Source organism: Carcharodon carcharias, chromosome 2, assembly GCF_017639515.1.
Source record: "Carcharodon carcharias isolate sCarCar2 chromosome 2, sCarCar2.pri, whole genome shotgun sequence".
In the NCBI taxonomy this organism is placed as follows: Eukaryota; Metazoa; Chordata; class Chondrichthyes; order Lamniformes; family Lamnidae; genus Carcharodon; species Carcharodon carcharias.
Window position 1 is genome coordinate 141,032,250 of NC_054468.1, and position 13,004 is coordinate 141,045,253.

Here is a 13,004-nt window from a genome sequence, read left to right on the forward strand (position 1 = left end):
AGTCCTGGGTTATAGCTTGAAATAAAAACAAAAATAGTTGGAAAAACTCAGCAGGTCTGACAGCATCTGTGGAGAGGAAGACAGAGTTAACGTTTCGAGTCCGTATGACTCTTCATCAGAAGAGCTTCACCAGGTTGACAACTCATTTTTAGGTATGCCTGATGCTGCTCCTGGCATGCCCTCCTGCACTCTTCATTGAACCAGGGTTGATTCCCTGGCTTGATGGTAATGATAGAGTGCGGGATGTGGCAGGCAATGAGGTTACAGATTGTGCTCGAGTACAGTTCTGCTGCTGCTGATGGCCCACAGTGCCTCATGGATTCCCAGTCTTGAGTTGCTAGATCTTTTTGAAATCTATCCCATTTAGCATGGTGGTAGTGCCACATAACACGATGGATGGTATCCACAATGACTGTGCGGTGGTCACTCCTACCGATATTGTTATGGACAGATGCATCAGCGGCAGGCGGGTTGGTGAGGATGAGGTCAAGTATGTTTGTCCCTCTTGTTAATTCCCTCACTACCTGCTGCAGTCCAGCAGCTATGTCCTTTAGGACTCGGCCAGCTCGGTGCCACCAATAGTGGTGCTACCAAGCCACACTTGGTAATGGACATTGAAGCCCCCCCAAACAGCGCATCCTCAGTGCTTCCTCCAATTAGTGGAAGAGCGCTGATTTATCAGCTGAGGGAGTGTAGAACATGGTAACAGCAGGAGGTTCCCTTTCCCATGTTTGACCTGAGTCTTCATGGAGTCCGGAGTCGATGTTGAGGACTCACAGGGCAACTCCCTCCCAGCTGTATACCACTGTGCCACCACCTCTGCTGGGATGGTGATGGTGGTGTCTGGGATATTATGATTCCATGAGGATGACTATGTAAGATTGTTGCCGGCATAGTCTGTGAGACAGACTAGCCCCCAGATGTTAGGAGGATTTTCCAGGGTCAACAGGGCTGAATTAGCTGTTGTTGTTTCCGGTGCCTAGGTCAATGCCAGCTGGTCCGTCCAGTTTGATATAACTGAGTGGCTTGCTCGACCATTTCAGAGTCAACTGCTGAGGGTCTGGAGTCACATTTCCTTCCTGAAGGGCATTAGTGAGCCAGATGGGTTTTTACAACAATCAATAATGGTTTCATGATCATCATTAGACTTTTAATTCCAGATTTTTATTGATTTCAAATTCCACCATCTGCCATGGTGGCATTCAAACCAGAGCATTAATCTGGGTCTCTGGATTACTAGACCAGCAACAAAACCACTATGCCATCACCTCCTCCTAGGAGGGAGGGGAGGAAAGAGCAAAAGGGAAGGCCTGTGATAGGTTGGAAGGCAAGAGAGATTAAATGACAAAAGAGATGATGGTGCAAGGGAAAAGGAGAGTAATAATGGGACAAATAAAGAACAAAAGATGGTTCTAGAGGAGCTGTACAGCCGAAACATTACCAGCATGTGCTGTCTGAAAAAATAGGAGCAGTAGTTAAAATCTGAAATTGTTAAACTTAATATTGATTCAGAAGGTTGTAAAGTGCCTAAATGAAAGATGAGGTGTTGTTCATTAAGGTTCCAACATGCTTCATTGGAACATTATTGAAGGCCAAGGACAGAGAGGTCAGATTGGAATAGGGGCAGAGAATTAAAAGGGAAGCAGCTGGAATCTTGGGATCTTGCTTGCAGACAAAATGGAAGTGTTCAGCAATGTGATCATTCAAACTGTGTTTGACTTCTGCAATGTTGAAGGGGCTGCATCATGAGCTGAATACAATTAAATTAAATTATATTAAATTAAATTGTATGTACAGATAAATCACTTTCACCTGGAAGGATTATTTGGGACCTTAGATGGTGGAAGGGGAGGAGGTGAAAGAGCAGGTGTGCATCTCTTGTGCTTGCACAGAAAGGGGATGGGTTGTTGTTGGTCAGGGCACTGCAGAGGAAACAATCTCTTTGGACTGCAGACAGCAGAGTTAATGGAAAGATGCTGGCATCATGCCGAAGATGATGGAAATGGCGGAGAATGATCTGCTGTTTGTGGAGGCTGATGAGGTAGTGAGTGAGAACAAGGGTAACCCTATCATGGTTCTGGGAATGAGGAAAAGAAGTGAGAGCAGAAGTGCGAGAAATGAGACAGACACATCAAGGATCCTGTCAAGCATGGTCGGGGCAATCCTCTGCTGAGGCGAAAAGAAGTCATATTGGAAGCACTGGTGTGAAAAATGGCATCTCTGAACAGGTATGACAGAGACAGAGAAGCTGGGAAAATGGAATAGAGTCCTTATCAAAACTGGGGTGTGAGGAAATGTAGTCAAAATAGTTGTGGAGTCAGTGGGCTTATAATACATACTGTTTCCTGCTTTATATTCAGTAGGTCTCAAGAGGTTCTGAGTATTATGTGGTTTAACATCAAGTGGTTATTAGTAACATGTAACTATGTACATATATGCAGGGTATAGTCCAAGCTAGGAGCTAACTCCATGCTTGCTTTTATACAAGTCTCTCTGTTCAGTCCAAGACTCCTTCTAGGCTCAGATTATGTGACCCTTTATAATCACACTATGGGCAGTACTGTAACATTAACTCTTTAAATGCCAGCTACCCTTATACTACACCATCCCCCAAGCCTTTACTCAGTGTATTTACATTAGAATCGTGTTTACCCAATGTAATTACACTGCCAGTATGCTACTCCTTCTCCCCCCTCAAATCCCTGACTTTACAGATTCAAAAGGTCTGGAGCTTGACAATTCTTCAAGATCGTGTCCTGATAATGTTTGGAGGAGTGGTAGGCTCTGCAGATTTGGTTTCTAGTGCGGTATCTTCAATTGTCAGTGGGAGCTTGCCTCCGTAGGACTGTTCTTGGTCCTGAACGTTTTGGTAGTCGTTGACTGCCATCCCCGAAATTAGTTTCTTTGGCAGAATTGGGAGCTGAGTGTGGAATTTTCTTCCCATGAGGAGCCTTGAAGGGGCTAATCCACATTGTAGCAGGGGTGGACCTATAAATTAAAAGCGCTGTTGGGAAGTCATAGTTTTTTTCACAGGAGAGCTTCAATGGTGCAGCCTCCCCTTTCTGCCTCCCCATTCAATTGTAGATATCTTGAGGGACTGGTACAGTGTTAAAACTCATGAATAATGGCAAATTGAGTGAAGAATTAATTTGCAATTTGCAGGCCATTATCATACACCACCTGGTCCGGGATTCCATGGCTTGCAAACGTTTCCTATAGTGCCCTCTCAACTGCCTCTGTGGTGGTGATGTATAGTTGCTTCATCTCAATCCATAGGGAGAAGTAGTGCACGGACTCTGAGCTCAGGCTGATCGTGGTGCTTTCAGCAATAAGCTGCTCTGACTTTTAGAAGACTGAAAACTTTTTTTAAACTAATTCTCACAAGAACTTAATTTTTTAGCTCACCTCTGCTAGGTCCTTTGACTCTGCACTCTACGGGCATTCAAACTGGACCTCCGCAAGGTCTGATGGTTCTGATGCACAGTAGAGTTTTTGCTTCTACATACTGCTTCCAATGCTGCTATGTTGCTTCTGTCAGATCTCCCTCTGTGTCTTCACTTCAGGTGCTTTCAGTCAGATCAGAATGCTGCTCCTTTAATTTTCCTGCTTTTGATTTTCTGCTACAGCTTCTCTGGGGTTCTGGGTTTTCCTATGGGCGGCCACCATGTTGTATGCCGTATATTCAGTGGGTCTGACAAAGAGATTCTGAGTCTTATGTGGTTTAACATCAAGGGCAGAATTTTATGGCCCTGTAGCGGCGGGAGCAGGGCCGTAAAACTTGGCGAACCGTTCAAAATTGATTGACTTCTGCAGGACCGGAAAATCACGCCTGGAGGGAGGGGCCGTAAAATTCCAGCCTAAGTATTTATTGGTAATGTGTAACAATGCGCATTTATACAGAATATCGCCCAAGCTAGGAGTCAACTTCGTACTTGCTTCTACACAGGTTCAGTCCAAAACTCCTTCTAGACTCAGGTCATGTGACACATTAACTCCTATGCCACATACTCTGATTTTACACATACCTATGCTCAGAAATGAGAAATCAGGAAAGAGTTGGCGATGGACCATGTGAAGGCAAAGGAGGGTTTGAAATTTGAAGCAAATTTGATTAAATTACCCAGCTTGGGGCAAGAGCAGGAAGCGACACTAATAGTCATCACAAGGGAGAAACCTTAGTAGAACTGCAATAAAGAATAGTCTATGTATCCCACAAAAGGGCAAGGCGGCCAAGAAAGCACTGAAATCATCAAGACTAGAGATAACAAAGGCATGGATGAGGGTGATAGGAGCAGATAAGCTGAGGCAAGATTGGCAGTGTTGCACAAATAGTAGTCGGCAGTCTTAGTAACTCCCGCTAATTGTGGCTTTATTGTTGTGTGTGCAGGACTTAGAAATTTGAATATACAATGATTTTTAGTATAAGAGGAGTTGATGGAAAGTCAATTGATTGCTACATTCAAAAGGCTAGGTGCAGTTCAGCTGAAGTTAGTGATGGCAGCGATATCTATGTAAGTATTGGATTAGGATTGCATGTGAGGGAACAGTTCCAAACAAAATAAAATTTGGCTGAATGTGTAACAGATTACCAATGTGCTACCACCCAAGATGGATTTCACTCCCAATATGCCAAGATATTCAAAAGTCTGGTCATTATGTTGAGATGTAATTATTAACATTAAGGTGTTGTTGTTATTAAACAACTTGCCATTTATATGGTATCGTGAACATAAAGAAATGTCTTTAAATTCTTCACAAGTAGATGTACAAAAAACTGACTGCAAGCTAGGAAAGGAGAGGTGACCAAAGTTGTCAATTCCAGGGGTTCTGAGGGTTTTAAAAAGCGGATTAAGAGTGGAGAAGTTGAGGGAGAGAGTTTCAAAGAGCCAGACCAAAGCAGTTGAGAGCTTGGTCACCAATAGGGAATTGGATAAGAACCTTGAAGAGAGAAAATTTGTAAGATTACAGGGAAAGGTCAGGGGTGTGGGAGTAGCTAAAGTGCTCTTACAATGGACTCAAGGGACTGAATGGCTACTTCCTGTATTCTAACCATTCTATGTTTCTCTTCTAATAGTAGGAAGGTGGGAACACAGCAAGCTGGAATTAGAGTCACTGATATTTCAGAGAACATGAGTTTCAAATCTCACTGTGGCAGTTTGAGAGTTTGAACTCAGTTTTTAAAACTCTGGGAATGAAAAGCTGACCATGAAGCTGTTGATTGTTGTAAAAATCCAACTGATTTACTCATATCCATTAAGGAAGGAAGCCTGTCATCCTTACCCAGTTTGACCTATGTATGACTCCAGGCCCACACCAACAAGTTTGACTCTTAATTGAAGTAGTCTATTAAGCTAAAAGCAAAATACTGCAGATGGTGGAAATCTGAAATCAAAACAAACAAAGCTGGAGAAACTCAGCAGGGCAGTGTAATGAACTTGATGTACCAGACAGGTTTCTTACTTGAAACAGATAACTTTATTACAGAGTTCTTTTAGAAGCTACATGCTTGAACCAGGTTCACAACTAGAAAGCTCCACCCCTCAGGTTACCCGCGCTTGGGGCTCATTTGTCAGAACAATCACATAACCCCTACAGGCAGTAGAAAAAGTTATACCTACAGTCACTACAGGCAGGCAACAGCATCTGTGGAGAGAGACAGAATTATCATTTCAGGCTGGTGATCCTTCGTCAGAACTTGGAGTTGCCAACTGTGATTGATTTAATCCTGGAGGTTTCATCACATGACTTGCCACCATGCTCCAGCCATTAGTTGGCCAACACATGTTTGTGACACACTGCCTTCCTACACCAATTGAAAAGCAAAATGGCTCATTGCCCAATTGAATGATGCTTGACTGTAAGCTAAACAGCCTTTTTTTTTCCCCAATTTTCAATATTTTTATATCTTGTAACGAGAAATGTTCAAAGAAAACAACAAAAAACAATCTTTTTTAATGTCTCTATGATATTTCTCCAGGGTTGTACACAACAAGGTCCTGTAGATTGATCTTCAATTCCTGAAGGCACCAGGCCAATCCTGGAGGATTAGCAACCCTGTCAGAACTTCTGATGTTCTGATGAAAGGTCAGCGATCAAGAACATTAACTGTTCTTCTCCACAGATGCTGCCTGACTGCTGAGTTTCTCCAGTTTGTTTTAGTTTATTAAACCACTAAGTTTAAACAGCCAAAGGTTCAATAAGAAAGCCTTCTCAGGACAACCAGGGGTAAGCAATAAATGCACAAATCTTGAAAATTAATTAAAAACAATTATACTTGGCCCAAAGCCTAAGTTTCTTAATTTAATAATAAAGTACCTCTTTCAACCGAACGTTTATTCAAAGTCACAGTAATTAAATGCCTGTCAACCATTTATCTGATACGAGTGATATGTTAAGGCTTTAAACTTTGACTGTTCCTTTATTGTCAGTTGACCTCTCGATTGTGCTGTTTTTTAGAATGATGGTGGAGGCCCTTTGGTATGCCCAAACTCTGAAGGCAGATATATTCTCCAAGGTGTAACGTCTTGGGGCCTTGGCTATGCAAAGCAACTGAAGCCGGGAGTTTATGTTCGAGTTTCGTTTTTTATTGACTGGATTAAAAATACTATAAAGCATGGTTAAGAAAGATATAACTTAGTGTAACAATCAAAAATATAATAATGTGTTTTCTTTCAATCAGAATGTAAAATTCCACATGTGACATATTAAATTCTTTCACTGTTACAAGTATGGCTTTTATTTCATTGGGAGGACTTTAAAAATTGACACCAGAGGTTATTGCTAAGAGACTGTTTGGAAGCCAGGAAAATGAACAATTTCAAAGTTTTATTCTACCATCTAACTATAAGTGTTGAAACTATGTGCAGAATTTTACTGGCACTGACCAATTTTATCAGGTACAGGTGGCTAGGCGGATCAGACACATCGGCGGTGGGTAAGTTATTAAAGACGTTAAACAGCCAGTTGTCAGGTATATTCTTACCTTTTTCTGATTTTACCAATGATGCAAGGGATGCACTGAGGCTCAGAGCCTCGTCTACTCAAACGAGGCGAGATGAGTGGCAGCTGAGTTGTGGAGTGAACTGGCAGCCATTATGTCTACAGGCTGGGTCTTCAAGAAGCGACACTATCAAATCTGGAGACAATGCAGAAGGTACAGCCAAAGTGAAGTGCTGCTGGTGGAAAGGTGTATCCAAGTTCCATGGCAGCGATTGAATGCATGACAATGTTTTTGAGAGGCTCATCATAGTGGAGGCTTTATCTGCCTATAGGCCCACTGTTTTCAGTCTTTGGATCATCCAGTGAGACTGGCAGAGAGGCAGAAAATGTAACTACATGGAGCGGTTAGGCAGCAGCCAGGGGAGCTCCAGTGGATTGAGGAAGCCATTGGACATGGACAAGGAGGGTACATGGGGGCAAGTGGGCAGCCTCATGGTCACAGAAAGCATTATCCAGCTCAAAGGGTGTACCATCAGAGGCTCAGCTTCACTGAGATGGCCAAGCACCATGTCTATGAAGACTGCATCTCTCAAAGGAGGTGGTAGCGGAGCTGGGCTATATGATTCCACATCTGGTCACTTGCAACAGTTGTATAAAATAAATACTGAGTCATTATACAATTGAATGTCAAGATCTTTAACTCTTGTAAAACATTAAAGGTCTCTGCAGTTAACAAATTACCTCACAGTGAAATCCCAAGTTCTGGTCTATGGATTTATGCGTTCACTTATCGTCACTTCTATCGGGTTTTACCCCGGGTCTAGCTGCTGCCTTTCTTGCTCCAGTGCATTAGATGGCTATGACCAGTGTTCTCTGGATGCCTGAGCCCTGCTGGGGTCCAGCACATTAGAGAATACCTACATCTGTGCAGAGACTGGTTCAGTCACCAATCCAGCATGTACCATTGGTGTCGTCATGAAAAGGACTGAGAATCTGTCTTCAGCTATCAAAGTGCCTTGAGAGCAGCCCCATTGTCCTCAGCCTGCTTCTTCTCTGTCCATGGTTGCCTGGAGCAGTTCAGAACCTGGCAACAGGAAGATACATGGCTGACCTATCCTGTGCATCCGTCACTTCATTGATTGCACGAATGAGGTAGAGCTGTGGAGGTCTGTGTGCACTCATTGCATCCGCTCGGTGATATGCTCTATGCATCTCTCCATGAGGATCAGCAACTTCTCAGTGGAGGCGGCCATGCAATCACCTGCCAGAGAAATGATGTCACTGATGGCATGGATGGACTCCTCCATCATTGGAGATGGGTGTGCAGTGACTCTGGAAACTCCAGCAGATCACAGAATCACAAGTATCACAGTATCTTTACAGTGCAGAAGGATGCCATTCGGCCATCGAGTCTGCACTGGCTCTCTGAAAGAGCATTCCACCTCGTCCCACTCCTCTGCCTTATCCCTGGAACTTTGCACATTCTCTCTTTTCAGGTAGCAATCCAATTCCCTTTTGAATACCTCAATCGAACCTGCCTCCACCACGCTTTCAGGAAGTTTGTTCCATACTCCAACCACCCGCTAGGTGAAAAAATATTTCCTCACATCACATTTACTCCTTTTGCCAACTATTTTGAATCTGTGCTCTTTAGTACTTGATGTTCTTTTGAGTGGGAACAGTTTCTCATTATTTACCCTGCCCATACCCCTCAGGATCTTAAATACCTCTACCAAATCTCCTCTCAGCCTTCTTTTCTCCAAGGAAAGCAGTCCCAACCCCTCCAATCTATCCTCATAGCTACAGTTCTTCATCCTGGAATCACAGAATTTTAATGGCACAGAAGGAGGCCATTCAGCCCATCATGTCTGCACCAGCTCTCCAAATGAGCATTATGACCTATTGCCATTGCCCTTTCTTTTCGGTGTACCCTTGCACATGGTTTCTATTCAAATAATCATCCAATGCCTTCTTGAATGCCTTGATTGAACCTGTCTTCACCATACTCCAGGCAGTGCATTCCAGACCCGAACCACTCGTGAAAAAGTTTTTTCTCACATCACATCACATTTGCTTCTTTTTCGATCACTTTAAATCTGTGCCCTCTCAGTCTTGTTCCTTATCTTAAGGAACACCTCCTTATCTACTCTGTCCAGCCCCCTCATGACTTTGAACATCTCTATCAAATCTCCTCTTAGCCGCCTTCTCTCCAAAGAGAACAGTCCCAACCTCTCCAATCTATCTTCATAACTGAAGATTCTCATCCCAAGAACCATCCTAGTAAACCTCTTCTGCACTCTTGCCAATGTGTTCACATCCTTCCTATAATGTGGTGCCCAGAACAGTACACAATATTCCAGCTGAGTTCTAATGATTGTCTTACATAAATTCAGCATTATCTCCTTGCTCTTGTACTCTATGCCCCTATTAATAAAGCCCAGGATACTATATGCTTTATTAACTGATCTCTCCACCCTGTCCCGCCACTTTCAATGATTTGTGCACATATATACCCAGGTCTTTCTGCTCCTGCACCCCATTCAGAATGTCACCCCTTTTTTCATATTGTCTGCCCATGTTCTTCCAACCAAAATGCATCACCTCACACTTCTCTGCATTGAACTTCACCTGCCACCTGTCTGCCCACTCCATCAATCATTCTTGTGAATCTCCTCTGTACTGTCCCCAGTGCTTTCACATCCTTCCTCAAGTATGGCGCCCAGAACTGGACACAGTACTCCAGATGAAGCCTAGTGTCTTATATAAGATGTTTAAACATTTGCTACTGCTGCTGAATCATCTGCTTCTTTGCTGATGACACCTGAGGCTCACCATCTGCATGGAATTGAACTTTACTGGGCCTCTACTCACTCCTCCAAGGTGAAGTGGTTGCAGCTGTCCCTGCCCCCTATTACTTCTTCCTGTGTGTCTATGCAGTACTCATCAGATTGTGCCACCCATTCTACACATGCAACAAAGCCAACTGATGAGAGTCAATGCGCACTCTCGCAATTTTTTGCTAGGCGAGCGCACGATGGAGACAGAGGTGCACCCGCCATTAATTAAGTGGCCAGTTAAAGCCCTTGAGTCACCAATTGTCTCTGACTTTACGTAGCCCGTGAAATTTTTAGGGCAGGCCAGCAGGCCACAATTTGCAAAACCTCATCCACGGGCAGCATAAGAGGGGTCACTGACCTTGTCAATGCGATTAGTGAGGAGTTTAGGATATCACTTGTTGCTGGTTGCTTCTGTGAATAGGACAAGTTCATTTTGCTTCAGAGCTATATTCAGAAAATTTAGAGACTTCAGTTCAGGACTTTGTTGTTTTCCAGGCCGCCGGAAGATTCACACCACGTGGGGCCTTTCAGGTATCAGATAGCCTTCCCTTACCCTGACGATGGGGATTCTGGTCTCTGCTGGGGGCACCTCCTCCTCTGAGGAAGAGAGGGGCAGAAGGGGGAGGAGGCCAGGTGTCCCTATTCAGCTTCCAGGTGTGCAACCTGTGGGAGGAGAGGCGCAGGCACATGGGGCACAGGGCCAATAGGTAGTCCAAGGTAGAAGGGGGCCACAGAAGGCGGCACTATCCTGCTGCCTGGATTTACAAGCGGCGATGCAGCTATCTCAATATGTCTGAGGTGTAATGCCGAAGGAGGCTCCGTCTCTCAAAGGAGACAATGACCTCCATCTGTCAGAGGATCGGCCCTGAGATCAGCTCCGACTATGTGAGTGCACACCCTATGTCAGTGGCGCTGAAGGTCACAGTGGCCCTCAACTTCTATGCCTCCGGCTCTTTCCAGGGGTCAGTGGGGGATCTTTATGGAGTCTCCCAATCAGCTGTCCACAGTTGCGTCAAACTGGTGACAGACGCTCTGTTCAGGCGTGCATGACTTTCGTTTATTACCGTATGGACGAGGCCAGCCAGGCAGAGCGAGCCAGAGGCTTCGCAGCCATAGCTGGCTTCCCCCGCATCCAGGGTGCAATAGACTGCACACATGTGGCCATCAAGGCACCAGCAGGTGAGCCCGGTGCCTTCGTCAACAGGAAGGGCTTCCATTCCATGAAGGTGCAGATAGTGTGTGATCACAAGATGCAGATTCTGCAAGTCTGTGCAAGGTACCCAGGCAGCTCCCACAATGCTTGCATCCTCAGATACTCCCAGGTGCCGAGGCTCCTCAGTGCTCCAGCCTGGCTGTATGGATGGCTGCTGGGTGACAAGGGCTATCCCCTTAAAAGGTGGCTGATGACGCCTCTCCGTCATCCAAGAACAGAGGCTGAGCAGCGGTACAGTAGGAGCCACTCCTCCACAAGGGCGATGGTAGAGAGAACCATTGGTCTTCTCAAGATGCGCTTCCGATGCCTGGGCCATTCAGGGGGCACACTGCAATACCCCAGATTATGTGTCACTGATAGTGGTCGCATGCTGTGCTCTCCACAGTCTTGCGCTGGAAAGGGGGGACGCTGTGGGTGATGAAAATGTAGACGCAGTGGCTGCGGCGGCACACGGTGAGTCCAGCAGTGAGTCCAAGGATGAACACGCACAGGAAAATGCTGAGGGTGTAGACGCTATATTGCCATATAGAGGAGTTCATCAGAAACCACGTAGCTTGTACACTCAGTGAAAAATCTACTAAAATATATCTCCAACCAACCCCACGGCCAACAAAACCATGGCAATGACTCCAAGTAGGTATTTTGGGAGAAGTGCATACAGCCCCTAGCAATCAACGTTTTTTGCTTGTTCACGATCTACAAAGCAAATTGCTGCAACGCATTCCATAACCATCACATCAGCCATTGACATTCTAGACAATTTGTATACAAAGAGATTTGTGAGTGACTGTTTTTTAACTTTCAAAATATATGATTCATTATTCAAAATCTATTGAACTTACAACACTGGAAACTATTTTCTCTGGTATCTAAAGGAGAGAGATTTTAAATTCTATCCTTTCCCATTTTACTTTGAGTAACAAAAACTTTTGATCAGATGTGACACAAAATGTTACTAAACAAGATAAGGGCTCATGGAGTTGGAGGTAATATATGGATAGAGGATTGTTAATGGACAGGAAACAAAGAGCAGGGATAAAAAGGGTGTTTTCAAGTTGGCAGGCTGTGAATAGTGGAATGGACGCAAGCATCAGTGCTGGAGGCTCAGCTATTTACAATCTATATTAATGTCCTAAGTGAAGAGACAGAAGGCGGAATTTTCCCAGATTTGCACTTATTGCAGTAGCAGGCAGGTAAATCGACGTTTTACCCACCAACCATGATAGCAGGTTTTCATGCCCTATTGTCCCAAACCCACCGCAGTATTTATGCACTATTGTGAAACATGCCGTTACCATGGCAGGCGGGCTCTCATTCACCCGCCCGCCATCACTCACCGCTGCATCACGCCGGGTGCCATATTTAAAGTTCAGCTGCAAGCTGACCTCTCAGTGCTTCAAGACCACCACCGCTGCATGGAAGAAGACTGCAGCCCGTAGGTTTAACGACGCATCCCTCAAGCACCTTTTGGATGCCGTGGAGGTCCGCCGGGATGTCCTTTACCCCAGCTCTGGCCACAGGATGGGCAGCAACAGCACTAACTGGCTTGGGAGCAATGATCAGCGCCAACGCCCTTCAAAAGCGGACAGCCACCCAGTGCATCAAGAGGATGAATGGTCTCCATTCCGCCAGGTTCTGTAGGGCCAATCACCACCCTCACAGGCCAGCTGTACTTATCTGTCCTGGCAGATGCCCTGCTTACACTTTTTCCATCTCTATTCATGCAGGACAAGCTGGCACACAACAAGAGCGAGAGGTCGCAGACCGGTGGTGGAATGCCCGAAATCAAGGCCCTCACGGTGAGGATTTGGACTGGTCCTGTGCTGACGGTGAGGTCGGGCTCTACCAAGTGAGGATCCAGCAGTGCAACATCCATCAGACAACCATGCTGTGACTGATGTGACCTCTTTTACAGGCCACTCCCATGCACTAATTATCTCTCCTTGCTTTCGCAGGCACATCTTCCAAACAGCCGATGGAGTCGGGGCCTTCAATCAAGCCCCGAAGAAACCTCT

The 13,004-nt window shown here is 45.1% G+C and overlaps 1 protein-coding gene across 1 annotated transcript in view; it reads left to right on the forward strand.

Moving 5' to 3' along the window:
* The window catches only part of LOC121288275 (plasminogen-like), a 216,023-nt gene extending 209,402 nt beyond the window's left edge, over positions 1-6,621 (forward strand). Inside the window, exon 28 of the mRNA XM_041206794.1 lies at positions 6,457-6,621. Within this exon, the coding sequence (XP_041062728.1) occupies positions 6,457-6,621 (165 nt within the window). The remainder of the gene's footprint in view (positions 1-6,456) is intronic.
* Positions 6,622-13,004: the final 6,383 nt, after the last annotated feature.